Genomic DNA, 21,657 nt, shown 5'->3' on the forward strand with positions numbered 1-21,657 from the left:
TCAAGGTAAATTTTAATGTGATCTAGTAGCTGATTTTAATGAGCCCATTCTTTGTTCTTTGCTTACCTGTTTTAATGTTGTCATTTTTTACATAAATATATGACTTAAATCAATGAAATACTCATTTTAAAAGTCACTGTGTAGTATTTCATAACACAGTGAAATAATCACGAGAGAGATCTTTTCTGTGTTTATGGATACTTGAGCAAAAATACAGAAGGCAGACTCTCTCCCCCTCTCTTCCTTTCACTCTTTTTTTTTTCTGTTAGAGTATCTTGTTTGTAATTAACTACAAAGAGGAGTTATCCTCCCAATAACAACTCAGTAGTGCCTTTATTGTGCATGCTTAGTCTTGTTATTCGTTGTATATGGCATTCCGATGATTTGTTTTTTTATTTGTTTTTTCTCACCTACCCAAAAATGCACTGCTGCCCCCATGATGCACCTCTGCTTGCTGTTTATGTTAATGCGCTTGAACCCCACTGGCCCATTGCCATCATGTGCTCGCTGCCTGCTAATTAAGACTCAGTCGGCTGTCAAATCACTGAAGCGACCCCTCGAGGCAACCTTTGACCTGGTACTATGACCTTTCACCTTTTAGCTTGGCATGTAGCTTTATTGTAGATACAAGTTTTTTTTTTTAATCAACTTTAAAATATATATCCTTTTTTCTGTTATAGAGTTGTAAAGTACAATGAAAAAACTGAGTGTGGTTTCCTGACAAAAATTAGTAGAAAGACTATAATCTAAGTACATAGATGGATATCATACAATAAAAGATTCTGAAAGCCCAGCAGCCCACATTCAGTTTAACTACATTGTAGAATGTTCTAAAGAAATAGTCAGAGGACATAAAGAGTGTATTTTTGACTGTATATTTACGTACCTGTTTGGTTAGCATGGCTTTAGTGGTAGAATTATTTACATTTTAATATTTATAGTTCAGTATTTAAGGAAAAAAACTTGCATGCTCTGGGACATTTGCATGTCTAGGTAGATCTGGGGGGAGGAGCAGAGTGGGTTAGTTTTTATTTTATCTGTTTCAGTCACTGTACAATTAACTATTAACATTGCTTATACTTGTCAATCCTCATGGAGCTCGCAGTGCGGCTTTTCTTCTTTTCCCAAATCAATGGCTTCTCGCAGAAAGCCTGAAGCATTATGGGACATAAAGCACTTTAACACATTATAACATGTGCTCTCGTACTAGTGAGATTTTGTTTTGGACAAAAATAATGCTTCCTTTAAAGCTTTTATCTTGCTTATTTTTTGTTGTTGTTCTCTCCTTAATTTTTTGTTCATTGGATTTTTTCCCTCGGGTAGTTAAGTGCTCTGCTGCTTGCTTGCTCATGCTTCCTAACAATTTTAGCCTTCGACTGATTTTTCTTTTTTCTTTTTCTCTTTTTACTGGTATTTGTTTTTTATACTCATTCACTAAACAGGGAATTCCTCAAGCTGTACTTCCCCCATTACCAAAGAGGCCTGCTCTTGAAAAAACCAACGGTGCCACCGCAGTCTTTAACACTGGTATTTTCCAATACCAACAGGCTCTAGCCAACATGCAGTTACAACAGCATACAGCATTTCTCCCACCAGGTAAGGGGTGGGGTTTCTCAATAAATGAATCTGATGATCTACAGAGAGTCCTACTGTTAGAGCAGATAAACCACACCCCAAGTTTGTTTATAATTATAGATGAGGTGTCAGGTAAGGTGGTCAATGATGGAAACTTATCTGAGGTATCTTATGTGGTTTTCCTTAAAAACAAAGGATTTTAGCTTAATGAAATGTGGATTAAGGATCAGTGGTATTTTATATATTTATTTGTGTTTGTGTAATTTGGAAATGAAATATAGTTCTCTTTTTTTTCTCTTTCCTCAACACTTTTACATGTCTGTCAAGCTATTTTATGATACTTTCTTGCTGTAAGACCCCTTTGCCTTCATTATTCCATAGAGTTAATTTAAATTATATAAAACAGCACTTTCAGGTTTGATTTTTATTTTTCAGCCTTTTTGTTTTCAAGGTCAAGAATGAAAAAAACTATGTGTTCTAGAGCTCTTAAAAAGGGCTCTTATTGGCATCAATGAGTACACTGTTTAAAATTATGACTGTTCCTAAGCTAATATTGAAATAGCCCTAAGTGCTCAGCAATGTTTAATTTATTATGGAGTTCTATATTTGTGGTTTCAGCTTATTTTCAATTTGGTAATGTATACATAATCTAGAATTATTCACAAAGATTGCAAAGTTTAAAACACAGACTAGCTACTCATTTAATTACCTGGAAATTTACTCTTTTTATTCACTCTGAACTTATTTCAGAAAATACATGTAAACTCATTATTATCTGGAATTTTACTAACCAGAAACTCTAATCTCACTTTCCTCTTTATCGCTTCACCCTTATTTTCAGAATACCATGGTTTTAGAGACTTACTTAATAAAATTATTAATTTTTTTTTTTTGAGACGGAGTCTTGCTCTGTCGCCCAGGCTGGAGTGCAGTGGCGCGATCTCGGCTCACTGCAAGCTCCGCCTCCCGGGTTCGCGCCATTCTCCTGCCTCAGCCTCTCCGAGTAGCTGGGACTACAAGCGCCCGCCGCCACGCCCAGCTAGTTTTTTGTATTGTTAGTAGAGACGGGGTTTCACCGTGTTCTCGATCTCCTGACCTCGGGATCCGCCCGCCTTGGCCTTCCAAAGTGCTGGGATTACAAGCGTGAGCCACCGCGCCCGGCCGCAAATTATTTTATTAATTAAATTAATGAGTAGATATATATGTCAAAAATCCAGCTCCCAATTTTATATTAGACTATACTGGCAGTATTTACAGTGTATTAGGTTCATAATGCTATAAGAGAATGTGAATTTATTTTTGATTCACAAACAAAAGAATAAATTATATGAGCTTTTAATACTAACCATAACTTTTATACAGTACATCTTTGAAAATCAGTCATCCATATGTAAAATAAATATGAAGTAACAATTAACTACAATATTCCACTAGCTGAAATAGGCAGTGCCCCAGACACATGGATAAAATGATATTTGTACTTGTGAAGTAGTACCTTTCAAACTGCAGTTTGTCCATATTGGAACAAAAACTAAATCATTTTGACCTGCAGTCTCACATTTCTCTTATGTTTTGTAATATAACTTTCTTCTCAACATGCATAGTTTTTCAGAAATTAATCTTTTTGCTCTTGTGCCAGTTGCTGTGTCCCTAGATTTTCACTGCCCCCAACAAACAATCCATCAGTTTTTCTGTAGTCAGATGAGCAAAGTTTCGAGGGATTATATGTAACTATCATAATCTCTTTGAAGAAATTAAAACTTATTTTTGTCAGTTTATTTTATTGGCTAAAGCATTACCATGAGAAATGACAGTTTCAGCTAGACCAGAGGTAGTGAATTATCTCAATTGATTGTTCACAGTCAGTTACAGATTGAACTCCTTGTTCTACTCATTCCTGTCTTCTCACTGCTGCACTTGACTAGTCTTAAAAAATATGATAGTTTCTCTACTACAGTCTAAAAAACAAATCTATGCTATTTAAAGAAAGCTGAAAAAATCTGTTTTATCAAAATAGGTTTCACATTAGTTTTTTTAACAACACTCAAATGACTATAGTTTTTTTTCTAAATAAGTATAACCAATTGCATGGTACGATGACCCTTACTTGTGACACTAGTGTCTCCCTAGAATAGTTTTTTGTCTGTGGATAGAGCCAAAGATCCTAGATAAAGTTCAAATTAGGGAAAATAATAAACTCATTCATAAATCAAAATCAAACTTGTCTCTCTGCTAGGTTAAGCATTGCTAATTTAAATAAAATCTGCATTAATTGAAATATGCTGAAAATTTTAAGATATATTTGCATTTATTATGATGCATTTTGCATCAGAGATATTCCATTCTTGATCAATATTTCTCAAATATTGGCCAGGCGCAGTGACTCATGCCTGTAATCCTAGCACTTTGGGGTGGGAGGCTGAGGTAGGCAGCCCACTTGAGGTCAGGAGTTTGAGGTCAGCCTGGCCAACATGGCGAAACCCCATCTCTACTAAAAATCCAAAAGTTAGCCGGATGTGGTGATACATGCCTGTAATCCCAGCTACTCGGGAGGTTAAGGCAGGAGAATCGCTTGAACCTGGGAGGCGGAGCAGTGAGCCGAGATCACATCACTGTACTCCAGCCTGGGCAAAGGAGCGAGACTCCGTCTCAAAAAAAAACACACAAAACAACAACAACAACAACAAATATATATATACACACACATATTTCTCAAATATAATCAATATAGTGTGAAATTATTGCATTAGTAACATAAAATAACATTTATTTGCAACTCAGTTTTAAGGGCCTGAAACAGCAGGTTGACCTTTATTAATCACATAATCAGAAGTAGGTAGTGACTCCATGATTATTTTAAAATATTTTCATTATATAATATGTACCTGTGTGCACAAAAATTGACCCTATGAAAAGGGTTATGAAAAGGCATGAAAAGGTTAAAATGGATAGCTCTTCATTATTTCTGCCCCATCACTTTGTCAGACAGTCAGAAAGGAAAGAAGTCTAATGCAGGGAATGTAAATGCAAAAGCCTCAGGGGCCAGGCAGGAAACACAAGTGAAGCAAGAAATAAATTGGGAGCTGTGGGGTCTGGGAGGCACAGGGGAGCACAGGCTCAGTCTAAAGAGTATAGTCAATGTTCAGACTTTGCCTTTTGTTGCCTCAGAGGATTGTCTGCCTGGCAGGTTGTACCTGCTGTCCACTGCAAACCCTTTGTGGCTCCATTTATATCATAGTCTGTGTAAACCACAGTTGATTGTGTATATGCCTCATAGGGTTGGTTGTAAGAAACCCACACAACCTAACACAGTAGCCCTGACATACAGTGTTGCGAGGTCTTATGGTCTTACGATTTTTTCCCAGATATTCTAGACATTTGTATGTTTATATGTGAAATTTCTCAATATTTAAATTTTGGCAATTAGTTCAGTTTTTTAAAAACACCCTTTGAGAACTAAAGGAAATCTATCTTACCACAAATTCACATGTAATCTCATGTCTAATACCTGGGAGAAAAGGAATTTCATTTTCCAAAGTTTGGTTGTTCGGCAGACAAATAATACAGAAGAATTAGATGATCAAGGAATCCGATCTGAACGCAATTTAATAATTTGGAAGATACACTTTTGAAGGCTTTATTGGAACTGGGAAGAAAATGGAATTCATTTATTTTTCGCAGCTCAGAATTTTAGTAGTCTGTAGTCTGTTGTTTCAATGATAACTTCAGATGTGTGTATCTATTTTATTCAAATTACAGTGAAGCATGGTTAGCTAAATTCTTAGAGCAGGTGGCTGCGTATACAGTATTTTTCTGGCAAAAGATCAGGGTTCTCTGACAAGCCAGCCAGCTAGCTAAGAAAAATTACTACATACTTTAACTTTTAAGAACAGAATTGGATTTAATATGGACATTACCCATCTAAGCATCATTCAACCATCCATCCATCCATCCATCCATCCTCCTATCATTCTATTCTCTGCTCTCCTTTCCTCTCTTTATCCTTTTTTCCTTCCTCTGTCCTTCAGTTTTCCATCCATCTATTCATCCCCCCATTTATCTATCCACCCATCTTTCCATTTATTCAGTCAATAAACATTGATTGTATGCCACATGGTATACCAGTATTTATGTGAAGGATTGCAAACTCATGGCTCAAGGGTAAAATCTAGTATCTAGAAATATTTTTGTTTGTTTAAGAGTGTTTAAATGAAAACTAAATGTAAATCCTTTAGATAGGACACACACTGTACCCTTCAGTTCCAAATGCTACAATTCCCTATTGCCTTAGGCCAGGTTGTTTCACACATTTTGTTCAAAAGAGCTACGTTTTATTGAATGGTTGCTCTGGTTCCCTGCTGCACTGAGTGCTTTGCCTACATTATCTCATTTTTTTTTTCACAACGCCCAAAAGGTTGGCATTAATATTTTCATTTTACCAATGACTAATTTGGAGCCTAATAAGGTACAGTGATTTGTCCCAAGTTAAATGGCTTTTGTAAGGTTTAGATTTAAGTACAACTTGAACTCAAGTCAGGCTGACTTGGTTAGTCTGTCAATATCTATTACATGAAGACCTTAAAAATGATTTGGGAGAGTGGAAGTAGCCCTTACTGATCACCTAACTCCATGGTGTTTCACACCTTCCACCTCATTTAAAGATAAACATAAGTATTAGGTTAAATTCATATTGAAGATTTGTTTTTTCAAATTTCGATATATACTTGTTTTAACCTTCCCCTTTCAGGACCAGAGTATTTGTAGATATTATGCATAATTTAGGATCTATTTATGTTATATGTGTGAGTTTTCACTCATGAAATTACGGCGTGTAAGAAATACCACTTTCCTTTATACCTTTTTTTTTTTCATTGAAATTAAGTCCAGCTCTGAACTCTGATCTCTATCTCCCTGGGTTGAGAGAAATAACAGGCATTACTGGGAATCCAGGACTACATCCCCCAGCTCCGTCTCTTTCCTGACCTTACCTCAATGTGAGGTCCTGTACAGCAGTCTAGTATTCTCAGACAGGCTATGCATTCTTCATTCTTCAGTCAGTGCTGCTCACTGCTGATATGATCATTGTCCATGCTTGCAAGAGCTCTTAAGACAGGTACTCCAGGGGTTCTGTGCTTGCCTTGAGTATAGGCTTCCTTGTCTGTGCCCTCCAGGCTCCCATGCCCTTGAGGGCCCGATGTCTGCAGGGCTATTGTGAAAGAACAGGCTACCTACCCAACTACCTGTGGAGCTGCACACTGCCTGCCACTTCAATCTTGAGGAATTTTTTTCTCTGCCCTACATCACATTTTTACTTACCTACCATCTTCAGAATCACACCTCTTGTCTCCCTCTCTAGCGTATCTCCCTCAATCAACGTTGGCTTATGAGTTTTAACAGTTCTGAAAATACATTTGCTTTAAACAACTTCTACTTTGGCTTGTATTACAACTCTACCAAGAATAAGGCAACAAAAGGCCAGGAAACTTTCTTAGATAGTGGTATAGGTCTAAGGGCAGGGGTAGGCAGGGTTGTGTTTATACAAAGAAGAGAAAAAGATTTGTCACATTTAGTATCATTAATACATATAATCATTTATAATTATGTATATTAATAAATTACTTATAATTAATAAAAAAGAAGATACTGCTTGTTTGGATACCAATTTTGAGAATAATCCAACTGATTGTTAACTTTTAGTCTTAAAATGATATACACTATTTTTAGAAGATCTTAATCAGCTTAATACTTCTTATAATCAACCTAAATAGGACTGAATTATTACATCGAAATTCTAACTTCCAACTAATGTTCGTTACAATTCTTTTTCTCTCTTCTACTTACTTCCCTTCTACTCCAAGTAATTTTAAGTATGCATACATCTTATTTGTAAATTATCATCCTAGTTTTTCCTACATTTTCATACATATCAATTAAAATTTTTGATTTAAAAAGTCATGCAATTAAAATAACACATTTCTCAGAAGCACACCATTCTGCTCTGCAAATATGTTTGTAGGAGAAATTGGAAATTGACAAATACATTCACTTAAATTTTGCTTTGTGCTGAACATTGAGGAAAAATTTAAATTGGCCATTTGCACATTATTATTAGTAAATCAACCCATGTAAAGATGGAAACGATGGTCATTTCAAAAGTGATTTTCGTTTTTGGTAAGTGGGTCCTACAGCATTATGTCCTCATATTTGTGAGTTATTGCACCCTGGCTAGTATTTTCATTGCTGCCTTATGTTTATTTGCTGCAAATCCCTCTCAAAACTGTGTGCATTGGTTATAATGCTAATGAGGAAGATAACTCAAACTAAAATTCAAATCATAATAGCTTTAGGGTTTTAGAGAGATAGTATAAGGTTAACTCATTTTCAGCATGTGCAGACTTAATTATGCATGGGATGAAATACAGTAGGCAAGTCCCAGCATAATAATAAATAATTGAAACATATAACCTGTACAATATTTAAACTGGCTTTAATATTACTTATCACATTATTCTTTTTCATTCGTCATTTCTTTTCCAATTCTCTCACCCTACCATTAAGACAGTAATGATTTTATAAGATGTAGATCTGGTATTAAGTTTTGCTTGCTCTACTGTCTCAAATTATTATAACTTGTTTGTTATTACTGGCTTGTTTCTGTTTGTCTTTCACAAGTCTTTGACTCAGTAGTAGTAGCAAATGACAGAGATCTTCAAGTGTCTTAATGCTTGTCAATATAATATTATTCCACTTGATAGGATGTGTCCCCAGATTCATTACAGAGTTTAATCATTGATCACTCTGCCCACAGTCTAATTGTGATAACAAACTAATCACAGCTGTTACAGAGATGCCAGTTAAGTAATCTGTTTTTCAGTTGAGTTTCTCAATGGCAGCTTTATTTTATAGGGCCATCTCTGACAAGATTCATTTGGCAGATATTTTTCTAACAAATGTTCGTCCCAGATGCTGCTAGTATTTAAACAGGATATGCTAAGATTTAGATAGAAATATAAAATCCTTGGATATTTTAAAACCTAGAATTCTAAAATAATCCCATAGAAAGAACAGTAGTTCTGCATATGGGAAAGTGCCTTGTACTTGGTAAAATAAGTTAAATTTTCAATATTTACATGTCAAAGAGAACAAGGACTATCTATATATGCAACATTTATTTTTGCGTATCGTGGTTGAACAATTGTCAGCATCAGTGCTAACACCCCATATGTGATGTATGTATTTTCACTCTCTCCCACTCAAGGTTTTTATTGAAGTCTAATTAGCAGTTTCTTGCATGTGAAATTTTGTAGAACATTTGCTACTCCCAGAAGTCTTGAAGGTCTAAACCAGCAGTGAAAACCACTGTGATTTCCTAGATACCATGAAGTAAACCAATTTGATACTTATAAGAAATTATATTCCCCCTTAATGCTTTTCCTACATTTTAATTTCAAACTAAGGAAATGCACAAATTTCACTTTTTTATGTATAATTTATTGCTTGGCATCCCTCTAAATACAAATCCTGTATGAATAATCACAACCCCTTTCATGTTTATATGGTTGCTGCTACAATGAACAGGAAAATAAAACAAAAGGAATGAAAATGAATGTTTGGGTTTCATTATATTGTTAAGTCAGTTTTGTACATTGAATTATTTAGTATTTAATAATAAATAATCTTTAGTAAGTTAATATGTGCCTGATATAAAGAAAATGTTAAGGCATTCATAAGTTAAAGTCAGAAATAGCAAAACGACCAGATGGTTAGTAATCAGATTAAAACAAAACAAATTACAATATTATTTTTAAAAGAATTAAGTGGATTTAAATTACTTCCAAAATACTTTTGTTTATAGGCAACAATTAAGAGAAACAAAGTGTACCAGCACACAGTTAAACTGGCTTTTATTCTTCACTTGAGACTAGTTCTAATTGATCACTGTGCTATTGTATGATTTGATTGTGCTGACAGTTACATGCCACTGTTCCCATAATAACAATTTTTCTTCTTTGTTCAAATGAATTTTCTAATTACACGTGTGATGGGATGTTTTAATTCTTTTCCCTTTTCAAATCCACCTTCCTGTTGCAATGCATGATGGGCAGGCTCAATATTGTGCATGACACCCGCTACAAGTGTTGGTAGGTGCCAGCTTTGTTTCTTGATTATCTTAAACCTATGGTGTACCTCACAGCCCCTCAAAATCCACTGCTAAGTTTAACTTATATCTATTGGGCAAGTCCATTTCCCTTTTACTAACACTTGTCAATTAAATGCCATTTTCTATTTAATTGACATGGACTCACGTAAGTGTTTTCTTTACACACAACAGTTTCCTTTAGTCATCTTTGGTGGATTTTGATTGGACTATGAGTTCTGGTGTGTAAAAAAAAATCTATTTCATAAAAGTAATATACTGTATATTTTTGTAATAGTAAATGAGAAAAAATACTTTCATTCAAACAGATAACTGTATATATGAAGTAAATACTTGTATTTTAACTTAGATTTTGAATGTCTGACTATGAACACTATATAAAATTCTTGTTTTTGACTTAGCATATTAAGCCTGTTTGTGTCAATTTTCTTGATTTGATGGTAACAAGCTTTTTTCCCCCTTTTTTTCTCTTTCATCCCTCCTCCCCTTCTCTCCTTGGAATGTTGTCCTGCTTTGCGCTGTGATTGCATGTCACTCGCTGGTGATGATGTCCTGTCACATGGCTTATTGCTGTGATAAATACCATGCCCAATTATCTCTTCCATGTTGCCATGGTTTCCATATTGCTACACTCTTCTATATGTTCGCTTATATGATTTTCCCTCCGAAAGTTCCCATGGTGCACGGTGCTACGCCAGCCACTGTGTCCGCAGCAACAACATCTGCCACAAGTGTTCCCTTCGCTGCAACAGCCACAGCCAACCAGGTTTGCTAATTTACAGCTTTGTTTCTTAAAAAACAACTCTAATAGGGCTCAATCCAACAGCCCTTACGCACGTGGATTTCCCATTGAAGTCAGTGGGAATCGTGTGTACGTGAGGGCTGTAGAGGGTGCTTTAATAAGCATGGGGTTTCAAAGATACCTCTTGTTGGCCTACACATTCTCTCTATGATGAGCAGCAGAATGCTTTTATGCCATTTATAAGTGCTCCAAAGTTGTCGCAGCTCCATTTCTGAAGCTACTAAAATGATATTTACACAAGCAATTCTCAATTGGTTTCACCCAATCGTGCAGGTATTTTGACCAATCAAAAATAGAAGCCATTTTAAGGTTTTTATTTAAAACATTTGGTATATACAGTTTCTTAGTTCTTGCCTAAATGATTAATAGAAAGTAAAATATTTAAATGTATTACATATGCCACAAATGACCACTCTTGTAAATAAGTTTGTTATAAATTCGTTATAATCTGAATCACTTAATAAGCAGATTCAAAATAAATTGTTTGCATATAGCATTTCTAAGCTTTTATTCTCAATGCTTTCAGTGAAAGAAAAATCCTAAGTGCTCTTATTTTTATAATTACCCTGCATAAATGTTGGAGATTTATGAAGGAAAAGAAAAGAAATTAAGTATGGCAAATTGACAATCATTATGTATTCCATGCAAGTTTATTGCAGGATACTTTTAAGTGAAAGGGATTTGTTTCATAAATTTAAATTTTATGATATACAATAATAACTATTTAAAAATAAATGATGATTTAAAATATTTAAAATTTAAAAATTGACATTTATTCACCCAGCATTTTCTGATTCTACTTAAAAATATTTTCTAGAAAATACTGGTTGATTTCAAGTTTCATTTATGTAGATTTGGGCTTCAGTAGAGTTGACAGTGTATGAAAAACATAGAGCCAAGCTACATTTCAGATAATCCACAGATGAAGATTAAATGTAGCCAAATGAATCTCAAAAGTATCAGATGAGGATCAACATGTTCCCCCTTGGGAAGGGAAGACCAATTAAGACATCGATTTGTTGTTATTACTGTGAGGAGTAGCCACCCTTGTTCTACAATACATCACGTACTGTTGATGAAGAACATTCAGCTATTAGTACAACATTAAAAACTTTCAAAATCAGAATACAAAAATGAATTTAACGTTTCAGTCAAGCTTTAAACATTTCTGGGCAAAGAATCATTAATTTTTCAGAAGCTTGTCAAAATAGCGCTGGGTTTACGTGAACACGTCAGACTCATTTACAAGAATGCTAGATTGTGCATATGTGGCATGTTAATAAGTAATCTTTGGTAGAACTATTGTGATGGATTCAATACATCCATCTATGGTGCAAATCAATGATAAAGAACTCTCATGCGTCTACCATGTATGACTGTAGAATTGCTGGTGTAAGCAGAACTATAGCAGAGCAAATTTCAACATGCCCTTGGCCACCTGGGTTGTAGGGGACACTTTACTTTTTGCATTGTGCTGTGACCATTTCATGCATAATCTTGGGTCTTCATACTATTTGACAACCAAAAGAAAGAAAAGGGAATGGATATATATATACACACATATATTATATCTACATATACATACATATGTATATGCCTACAGTACATTAGCAATGCTGGAAATAGCTGATGCCACAAAATGCAGCCTGCATGCATGCAGAAGTTTATAGCTGGCCCTTCATCTGCATCGATTGGTGTTGAAGGTCCTTGGTATGTTTCGACAGCCCCATCCTTGATGCTTCTACACTGTTGGGTGCAACATCCTGTCCTGCAGCAGCAGGAAAAATGGTATGAGAAGCTTCATTATGCTTGGAGCACATTTTCGTGCCATTTGCCAATGCTGTAAAATTGTGTAAAAATGTCAGCTGAGAACTGGAAGTAAAACAGGGACATACTAATATACACGCCAGACTGTGGATTGTAGTATGTTGAATTAGCCTAAGATGTCTAAATTGAAAAAACAGCAACAAAATGCCTTTGTGTATGTGATTTCATTATTCTCCCAACAACATTGCTGAAATGGGATTAGTATCATTTTATAGAAGAGACTTAAGCATAGAGTAATGAGTTGCTTTGCTCGGGGTCACACAGCCAGTAAATGGATCTCTGGGGGTAGCACCCGTGTCATCAGTCCTCTGACAGTCTCAATCTATTGTGCTGCCTCTCTCAGGTTAGCAGCCATTAATTTCAGGTTGAAGAATCAAGCTACAAATTTGAAGTTCTTAACTTTGGGAACTATTGAAATAAGTCAACTCTATATTGGTTTCTTACTGTATTTTCTCTCAAGTTCTCTAATTCTCTTGCCCATTTAAAATACAATAAAAGGTGCCACCAGGATTCAGAAATATGTTCTGAAGTAAACTTAGGCTCTTACCTAGTTCTTTTGAATTACTGCTTTATAATTCTTACCTGGTATTTTTAATTTGGAAAAAAAAAGTTAGACACCCTAATTTGAACGAAAATGTTAGAAATTTGGTTGCACAAAAATAGGCAAGACATTTGCTTATCTGATTTCTGGATGATTACTAAGTAACTGAAACCACGGGGGTGTGTGTGTGTGTGTGTGTGTAGGCCAACAAAAAGGGCTTCTTTCAATTACTGCTCTGCATGAATTTTTGATAGTTTTACTTATTTCCTAAAAGCTGGTAACATTTATAGAATAGTATTTAACATGAAGATTTTAAAGTTAGTTGCTACTTTGGCATTTAAGTTTACATTAACTTACTGTTATGTTGACCAGATAAGGACTATCACCTCACAGCTGAATTTCACTTTTCTTTAAAAATGTAATATTAAAATGTTTTCATCTCTCAATTGTTGGCTTGCTTGCATGGATCATTCATTAAATAATTTTTTATTTGCTAGATACCCATAATATCTGCCGAACATCTGACTAGCCACAAGTATGTTACCCAGATGTAGAATTTTCATCACTAAACAGTAAGTTCATTATGTAATATATAGTCACATATTTGTGGTGGTTTTTTTTAAGATAGCAAACATATACTGCACTTAAAATTTTGCAAAATCTCTGAGAAAATATATACAGATCACATTTTTATCTTAAATGGGTTGTGAGGAATTTTATCAGACATATTTATAACAAATATGTTACTATCACTTAAATATACAAAGTACCAAGAGAAAATAAATTGTTTAAATTTCTGATTAGAGATAAACACAAGCATAAAGAAAATGTATGACCAAAAAGTAATCAGAAGGTGTAGATCAAGGGTTGGCAAACTTTCTTATAGGGTCAGACAGTAAGTATTTTTGCTGTGTGGGCCATATTATTTCTGTTGCAGCTACTCTCCTCTGCCATTGTATCATGAAAGCAGCCAGAGACCACATGTAAACAAATGAGTGTGGCTGTGTTCCAGTAAAACTTTATTTACAAAAACAGGCCGTACATCACATTTGGCCCACAGGCAGTAGTTTGGCTGACCTCTGGTGTAGATTATCACTTATTTTTTTTTTTTTCATTCTTTGGCTAAACCTTAAATGGGACTATGTACTTACTTCATCCCATGCACCACCATACACAGAGGCATTAGAATGTAACGAGTTTGGCTAAGCATGGTGGCTCACACTTGTAATCCAAGCACTTTGGGAGGCCAAGGTGGGTGGATTGCTTGAGCCCGGGAATTTAAGACTAGCCTGGGCAACATGGTCAAACCCTGTCCTACAAAAAATACAAAAAACTCAGCTGGGTATGGTAGCACACTCTGTAGTTCCAGCTACTAGGGAGGCTACAGTGGGAGGATCACTTGAGCCCAGGAGGTTGAGGCTGCAATGAGCTGTGATTGCGCCACTGCACTCCAGCCTGGGCAACAGAGCAAGACCTGTCTCAAAAAAAAAAAATTGTAATGAGTCTGACTTTAAATAAATATATACACATAATCAAATATATGTGTACACACAAATCCACGTATTCAAATGAATCTTAGGTATTTTAAAGTAGTTACCTCAGAGGATCATATAATTCTGAAAATGTTGCAACATTTTAAAAATGGTTTGAAAGTCCTGTATTTTGTCTTTAAAAAGTCTTGTATTTTGTCTTTAAAAACACTGTCTTAAATACTTAAAAAGGTGCCCATTTTTCATCCATAGGAATATGTTTTGTCCAGTATGCATGCATTCAAGTTATAACATGTGCTCAGATGCTTGTTAGGTATTTATTTTTATATTTAGAAAAAGACATTACATTTAAAACTGAAATTGGTTAAGACCATTCTTTGTTGCTTCCTTTATTTGTTTATTAACATATTTACAAATGAGTTTTTGGTGCTACTTTGTGTTAGTTACCATGGCAAGGAGATAAAGGTAAATAGACAACAAGATAAAGATGTAAGGAATTTCAGAATAATATAGTAAAATAAGAGAGGTTTGAAGAAATTTCTTAGAGCAAAGACGAAAGAGCAACTGTTCCCAACAGGATCCGTAAACAAATGAATGTGGAGAATGAAGGTGTTGTTCTAAAGAGAATGGAGGTGTAAAGGCCTTGTAAAAGAAGGACAGTGTGCCAAGTTGGGAAACGATGGTGGCTGAGAACCAACTCAGAAACTCTTGTGATGTTAATCTGTAGCAAAGCTGGACAAAGTCACGGACAAAGTCAAAGCCCATGCAAGAAAGGAAAATAGGCAGAATTCAGTAGCCATTTAAGAAAGAAATGATAGGCTCAACTGGAGAAGTACTGCCAAAGACATGCTGCAATCGTGAATTATTAAAATTGATTTTTGTCTATTTCATAAGTTTTCTCAAAGCAGTTCTGATAAAAAGGTTCAGATTCTGAATAGCCACAATTGTAGAAGAGGAGGCATTACTTCGTAGTGTTGTAGGTTTAGAAGAAGAGTTTTTTTGACATGCCAAAAAAATCTGTTTCAAGCTCTTATAGTCAATTAGGTGTGTTTGGTATGTATCTATTTAACTATATTCTGTTTCTTAGCAATAATCCAGGTTAAAAAAATTTCTAAAAATAATTAGCAAACCAGTAGTTTTGTCTGTATTGAAGCTAAGCTTTTAATGGTCTGTTCATTTAACAAATGATTGCTCATCTTCATGAGGAGTTGCAACATTTAAACTGGTTTTTGAGTCACTAGATTATGATTTCTTTCATTTTCAAGGTTGTCTTGTGAAGCATACTTTTAATATATGTAAAGATTCCCTGCTGAGGATAAATTTCATGTAAAAACTGGAACTGTTAATCTACAAGTACATTGTAATGTCTATTACAACTTAATTCATGAGTAATAATTCTGTAATTCTAAAAGAATGATTTTAATTTTCTTAGTTTTCGGAGAAAAAAGTTCAACAAACTGAATTATCCAAAGCCATCACTTAAAGAATCATTCTTTTTTTTTTTTCAAACATGCATTATGCTAATCAAGCACCCAAAAAGAATAAATCTTGTTTAATAGAACATATTAGATGAATTTTAATTTTGTATGCCAGACCTTTACTCTTGAAACCTTATTAAACTTCAGAAAAGGAGTAAGTTTAAATTCTGCGCTACAACAATTGTGCTAAAAAAGAGCTCTATATTAGGCCCCTTAATTCTGCAAATGTATTTTATACTTTTAGTTTAGGATTGGTAAATTTTTGAGCACATTCTACAGTTTTATTAAATTGTACATGTTATTTCATTTGTGTAGAGATGATAGACAAATTTTTATCTGTCTACTCTTGTAAAATGGTTGTTTTTATATGAAGATATAATAACGTGAATATACTGGTTAATCAAAAAGAAAATTTTCATATTAAATGTATATTAGAAAATGCTTTTAGATATTATCTGTTCTAACGAAGCTTATCTCTTTTTCCCTTGTAGATCATGCTAAAGAGGAAAGGACAGTGTGCTTGGTTAGAATAAAGGACGAGGTCATTAGCCATATTGTATATATCGTCAAGCAACATACACAAAAGTTCCTCAGCCACAAGACATCCACATATTGCATGTTAACCAGAAGAAAAGACAACATGGAAATCCACTGCACACTGTTGCCTATACACTTTGTACATTTAATTGATATTTGTGCTGAGGTGATATTCCTGTCTAAAAGAACAACATTGTCTTTCTTTTCTAGCACAGAGTTATGCATTCAAAGATGCATACCTAATTAGTTTCCTATATATTCATGCCATCTTGAAAAGACAGACTATGGTGTAACCATGATTCTATTATGTATTGGTACGTCTGTAGACCAAGATATAATTTTTTAAAAATAAGTTTATTTCTTTCAAGGTTTACAAATAACAAAGGTGCACCTTGTATTTAAAATTGCCATTATAGATGAGAGCGTGCATGCACAGTCATTTTTGTTTAAGAGTAATATTTTTAATGTAATAGATTGTAAGACGTGGTGAGGGAGGGATCTGACAGAGATGAATGTGCCAAGCAAAACCACAACTGTGTATATTTTAAAGCACATCATGGCTTTAAGTACCATGTTGTTAAGGATTCTCATGAAGTGCCATAGACTGTACATCAAATTAGAGTATTATTTCTTCAGTGTTATTGTTTTCAGAGCCACATTTTGTTGTTGCATATTTGCTAGTACTAATCAGTCAAAGGGCACCATTTTTTTTTTTTTTTTTTTTTGAAACCAAAGCTGTCTCAGAAATGGCCAATTTAACTTTACAGTAACAATAGACAGCACAACACAAACTCTCTCAATACAGATAAACTCACACATACTGGAGATATATATATAATAGATATATATAAAATTATTTTAATGCATTGTAGTGTAATATTTATGCATATGATACTGTATAACATGTTATTCAAAAGGGATTGCCATTTCTGAGACACAGTAACAAAAAATGTTTGAGGAAATTATTTTGCTTCTATTTATAGCCTCTGTCAAAAGTCAAAAGACTATAAATGCTTTGCAAAAATGGTTTCACGTTTGCTTAAATGCTTCATCACAGTCACATTCAAAATAGTGACTCTAAACAAAGAAGGAAAGCAGCACTGTCATCAGATGCATGATAAACCAAAATATGAAAATGGGAAATGTTTAATTAACCTAGTAATTGGGTGGGTTAAGTACATGGGTGAATTTTATATGTGATTTTTGTTTTGTTCAGATTAACTGCTTATAGCCTTAGAAAGCCTTTTACAAAATTTAAAAAAATAGATGTGCATTCAGTTTTTAAGAATGGAATCATCCAAAGGAATTCCTTTTTTTGAGGTTTGGATGTTGCAGCTAGTAAAGGATATTTTTGCTCTGTTCAGCAGTTCTAAAAATTGCTGAAGTAGGGGCCAGGTCACTGGTAGTTATAGTATGGAATGGGAGAAGTGAAAGTTCAGTTATAGAACTTTCCATACTTCCAAGTTTACTGCAAGTTTTTATGCTTGAGAGAGATGCTTTCTAATATAAGACTGATGTGTTGATTTTACTGATTGTACTGTACATCTATTAAAGCCTTAGATTATTACATTACGGGTTGGAACCCATACCAATGTAATTTCAATCGTGTTAAGAAAGTAATGGTGACTTCACATGTTATTGTAGTTAGTTACATTATAGAATATTACTTATTTTTCTTGTTAAAATGTAGTTTTTCATTTCCTACATTTATTAGATTTTCATTTTCTATTAACAATTGAATACCATTTCAGTTTATAGACTATTGTTTTATTAGATTTTACCGATGAATTTTTCAAAATACAAAAAAAAGTAGTTTTTCCTTCATAACATACTCAGTTTTGAATTACATGTAGTGTCATATGAATATTCGTATTGTTAACTAAATGATTTATATTTTACTGATTTAATATTACAGTGTAAGAATGTCAGTCATTGTTAGTTCTTGTCTAGTTTTCATTAAAAGAACAAAGATCTTTTATATGGATATCTTATAAATATATAATCATTGCTAAGTAAGAAGTTAAGTTGTTGCCATCGCAACAATCCTGGCAGACAATTGAGTAATATTTTGATGATTTATTTTGTTTGTAATTAGTTATTATAAGAAGATCTAGATCCTAGATATTAGAATAAAATTTATTTTCTACTGTATCCATTTCAAATGTTAAAATATTGTTTAATATTTTTGAAATCCCTGAGTATCAGGCCTTGTTATAAATAAGCTGCATAATCAATAAATAGAACAAGGGACTTTTTGTTGATAATCCAAATACTCAAAGTTTACGTAATGAAAATTATAGCGTGTGTGCAAACTCTTGAGGGTTGATTATGCTGCAATTTAGCATGTTGGAACGTCCAGAGAGAAGGTTGACTTTTTGCACTTCTGTATATAGTCAAAAGAGAGAAACCTGTATAATAGTAAGATCTTATTTTGAATAAAAACGTCTATAATTACAAGGAGTTTTGTTAAGGCTAATACAATGACAGACTGAGCAAAATTGCTTGCAAAAGTGGCACAGAGTTAGCACTCCATACCCCTTCAAACATGTTGCTTTGCTTTCTTGTGGACAGCTTGTAGTTTGCCAGGATTTTTTCAGCTGGAAAGATACGCCATCCTTTCAAACCCTCATGACTGACAAAAGCTCCATGGGGCCAAATCTGCCTGAAGATCATTACCAAAAATAGCAGGTACTTCTACCATTAAGGTGAAATCATGGATCAGATATTCCTTACATTTTTCAAAACTACTGCATGTTTAAAACTTCAACAAAAAAAGAGAGAAAGAACTATACTAAGAACATATATTATTCAGATCAGTTTCTGCCAATTTCAGTGGTTTATTGTTCACAAAAAAATCTTCAAAACAAGTATTGACTTTCACAAAATTTAAATCATAAACAGGCAAACCAAACAGCACACTGTAGCTATAGTTGTTATGTGATTGTTTTTTAATTGCTGTAGGATCCTGTTCTTTCAGCAGGTGAAAAATAAAATGCAGTTCAAATTTCACGGTTTTAATTTTCAACTCAGAAGTACTCAAAAATGCAAAATGTGATAATGGGCACTTGTTAAAAGAATTAGTGTATCCAGCCTTCACTCCAGCTGGTTAAAAATGTTGCACTTATGAGCAACCCTACCACTTTAATCTGCTGAAAGGACAAATGTGCTTGGTTTTACTATTATGTAATCACAACTTACTTTCTGCTTGTAGTTGCTTAAAATTATGTATTTTGTCTTGGGCTGCAATTTGTTTTATGCTTATTTTATTATTACTGCAGTAGTTGACTTTGCTGTATGGAAAAATAAAGTGAAATTGCCCTAATAAAACTTCTCTTTCTTAAGTATATTTGTGTATCTGAGATTGAATACTAAGTCATTTTTGTGTGTTTCATGTATTCATGCATATGTATCTTTACAAACATATTGATGTACAAATTTGTTACCTGGTTTTAACTGATTGCAACTGCGAGGAAGGCATTTGTTGTCTTTCTCACTAATCATCCTTTGATACTGAGAGGGAGAATCTAAATCAAGATATATTGCCCTCCTGTGCCCAATGTTTTCTGAAATTCTTGCCTTCCCCTGTCTGACACTTTAAGTGCCGACTGAAATAGTTTTAAGTGTTGGGGCGAAAAACGGTAAGAAAAAAATTATACATTATAGATCATGATCTTTTATTAAAGAAATGTTTGTTATTTGCCTGACTGCTGCGTCAGCTGATTAGGACTGGAAATCAGGCAGTCCAAGAGAGATGATGGCACTGTATTCAGAGGGATAAAAGAATTTATGCATATGATCTATGAGGCAGGCCATGATATTACTCCTGAGGGGTGTGTGTGTGTGTGTGAATTTCTTAAACGGTGGGTTAAAAATTTTGTTGAAGTGGGGCCTGGCATCACATGTAAGCTTTGCAGTTTCTACAGACAGCCAGTGAATGCCAGAGTTTCAACATGAAGAACGTGCACATTGTATCATTTAGTTCTACTTTATGCTGACTGCCACTTGGTATTTGGTCAAGAGTTAAAAATGCTCATTTGTAGGTTGATGCCTTTTTTCCTAAAATTTATTGTGATAAAAATAGGTGCATTATTCCTAATCAATACAGTTCTGTTACTGGTTGAGTTCTAAAGGACAATTCTGTTATTTTCAGTAGGTCCAACTGTTCTGGGTGCCACTTGTCAAAAAGAGAAGGGCTGCCCTGAAGATGATTGTCTAAAGCAGGAGTTCACAGCCTTTTTTGAGTAATATCAAGACATCTGGCTCTTTCCAGTTAGTGATATTTTGGAAATCTTTTCATTGAAAAAAATGCATAACTAAAAGTCCTTGTAACTTTTGCAGTACTTTAAATGAAACTGTATTTTGTTAATCACAACAGCATATACATGCATCTGAAAAATTATTTTCAGAAGAGTTATTATTACAACGTCCACTAGGGGTCCTCAGCTCACAGAATGGGACTCTTAGAAGTCATTCGTTTTTCATTTGGAGAACAAAATCATTTGCTAGAGCTATTACTTCATCACATACCCTTGGTACTCATGGAATTTAAACTTTGGAATGACACTAAAGGTCAGTGATGTGGCAATTTATTATTTCACTGAGACATACTTTGGAATGTATGAATGCTTTCATACAGGAAGTAGTCACTAAAGCACTGGGGGAGACATTGCAGTGGTCGAGGAACAGGTCAAAAATCAGAACACCTGGAATCATGTCTCAGCTCCTTGACCTTGGCAAATTACTTCTCTGACTCAGTTTCCACTTTAATAAAATAAGTACAAGAATATAAATACTGCACCATTGTTGAGTGGTTTCCAGACTTTGCTGCAAACTGGAATTATCGCAGGGATTTTTTGTTTGTTTGTTTGTTTGTTTGTTTGTTTGTTTTGAGAGACCGAGTCTTGCTCTGTGGCCCAGGCTGGAGTGTAGTGGCGCGATCTTGGCTCACTCCAAGTTCCGCCTCCTAGGTTCACGCCATTCTCCCGCCTCAGCCTCCCAAGTAGCTGGGACTACAGGCGCCCGCCACCACGCTCGGCTAATTTTTTGTATTTTTAGTAGAGACGGGGTTTTGATACTTTTAAAATAAAACTCAATAAAAGTATCGATACTTTTAAAAGATCCCCCAGATAACTGGTTCCTACCTGCACACATTCTGGTTTAATGACTATGAAGGAAAGAACTGGGTTAATACATAAAAAGAGCCTAGAAAGGTGCTTGGTTTATAGCAAGTAATTGATACATGTTAACTA

At 34.5% G+C, this 21,657-nt stretch overlaps 1 protein-coding gene across 10 annotated transcripts in view; it reads left to right on the forward strand.

The window, feature by feature from the left end:
• MBNL1 (muscleblind like splicing regulator 1) overlaps positions 1-19,752 on the forward strand; it is a 201,025-nt gene extending 181,273 nt beyond the window's left edge. For 4 of the 10 annotated variants that reach the window (XM_030822734.1, XM_030822736.1, XM_030822735.1 and 1 more), the window contains 6 exons: positions 524-577; positions 1,443-1,596; positions 9,681-9,716; positions 10,405-10,499; positions 13,401-13,475; positions 16,363-19,730. In XM_030822734.1, the coding sequence (XP_030678594.1) occupies positions 524-577; positions 1,443-1,596; positions 9,681-9,716; positions 10,405-10,499; positions 13,401-13,457 (396 nt within the window). In that variant the 3' untranslated portion in view covers positions 13,458-13,475; positions 16,363-19,730. Of the gene's footprint in view, positions 1-523; positions 578-1,442; positions 1,597-9,680; positions 9,717-10,404; positions 10,500-12,259; positions 12,324-13,400; positions 13,476-16,362 lie in introns of all 10 variants that reach the window. The other 6 variants (XR_004032331.1, XM_003256308.3, XM_030822737.1 and 3 more) reach the window with 6 other exon arrangements.
• Positions 19,753-21,657: the final 1,905 nt, after the last annotated feature.

This window comes from Nomascus leucogenys, chromosome 11 (genome assembly GCF_006542625.1).
Source record: "Nomascus leucogenys isolate Asia chromosome 11, Asia_NLE_v1, whole genome shotgun sequence".
Taxonomy (NCBI): domain Eukaryota; kingdom Metazoa; phylum Chordata; class Mammalia; order Primates; family Hylobatidae; genus Nomascus; species Nomascus leucogenys.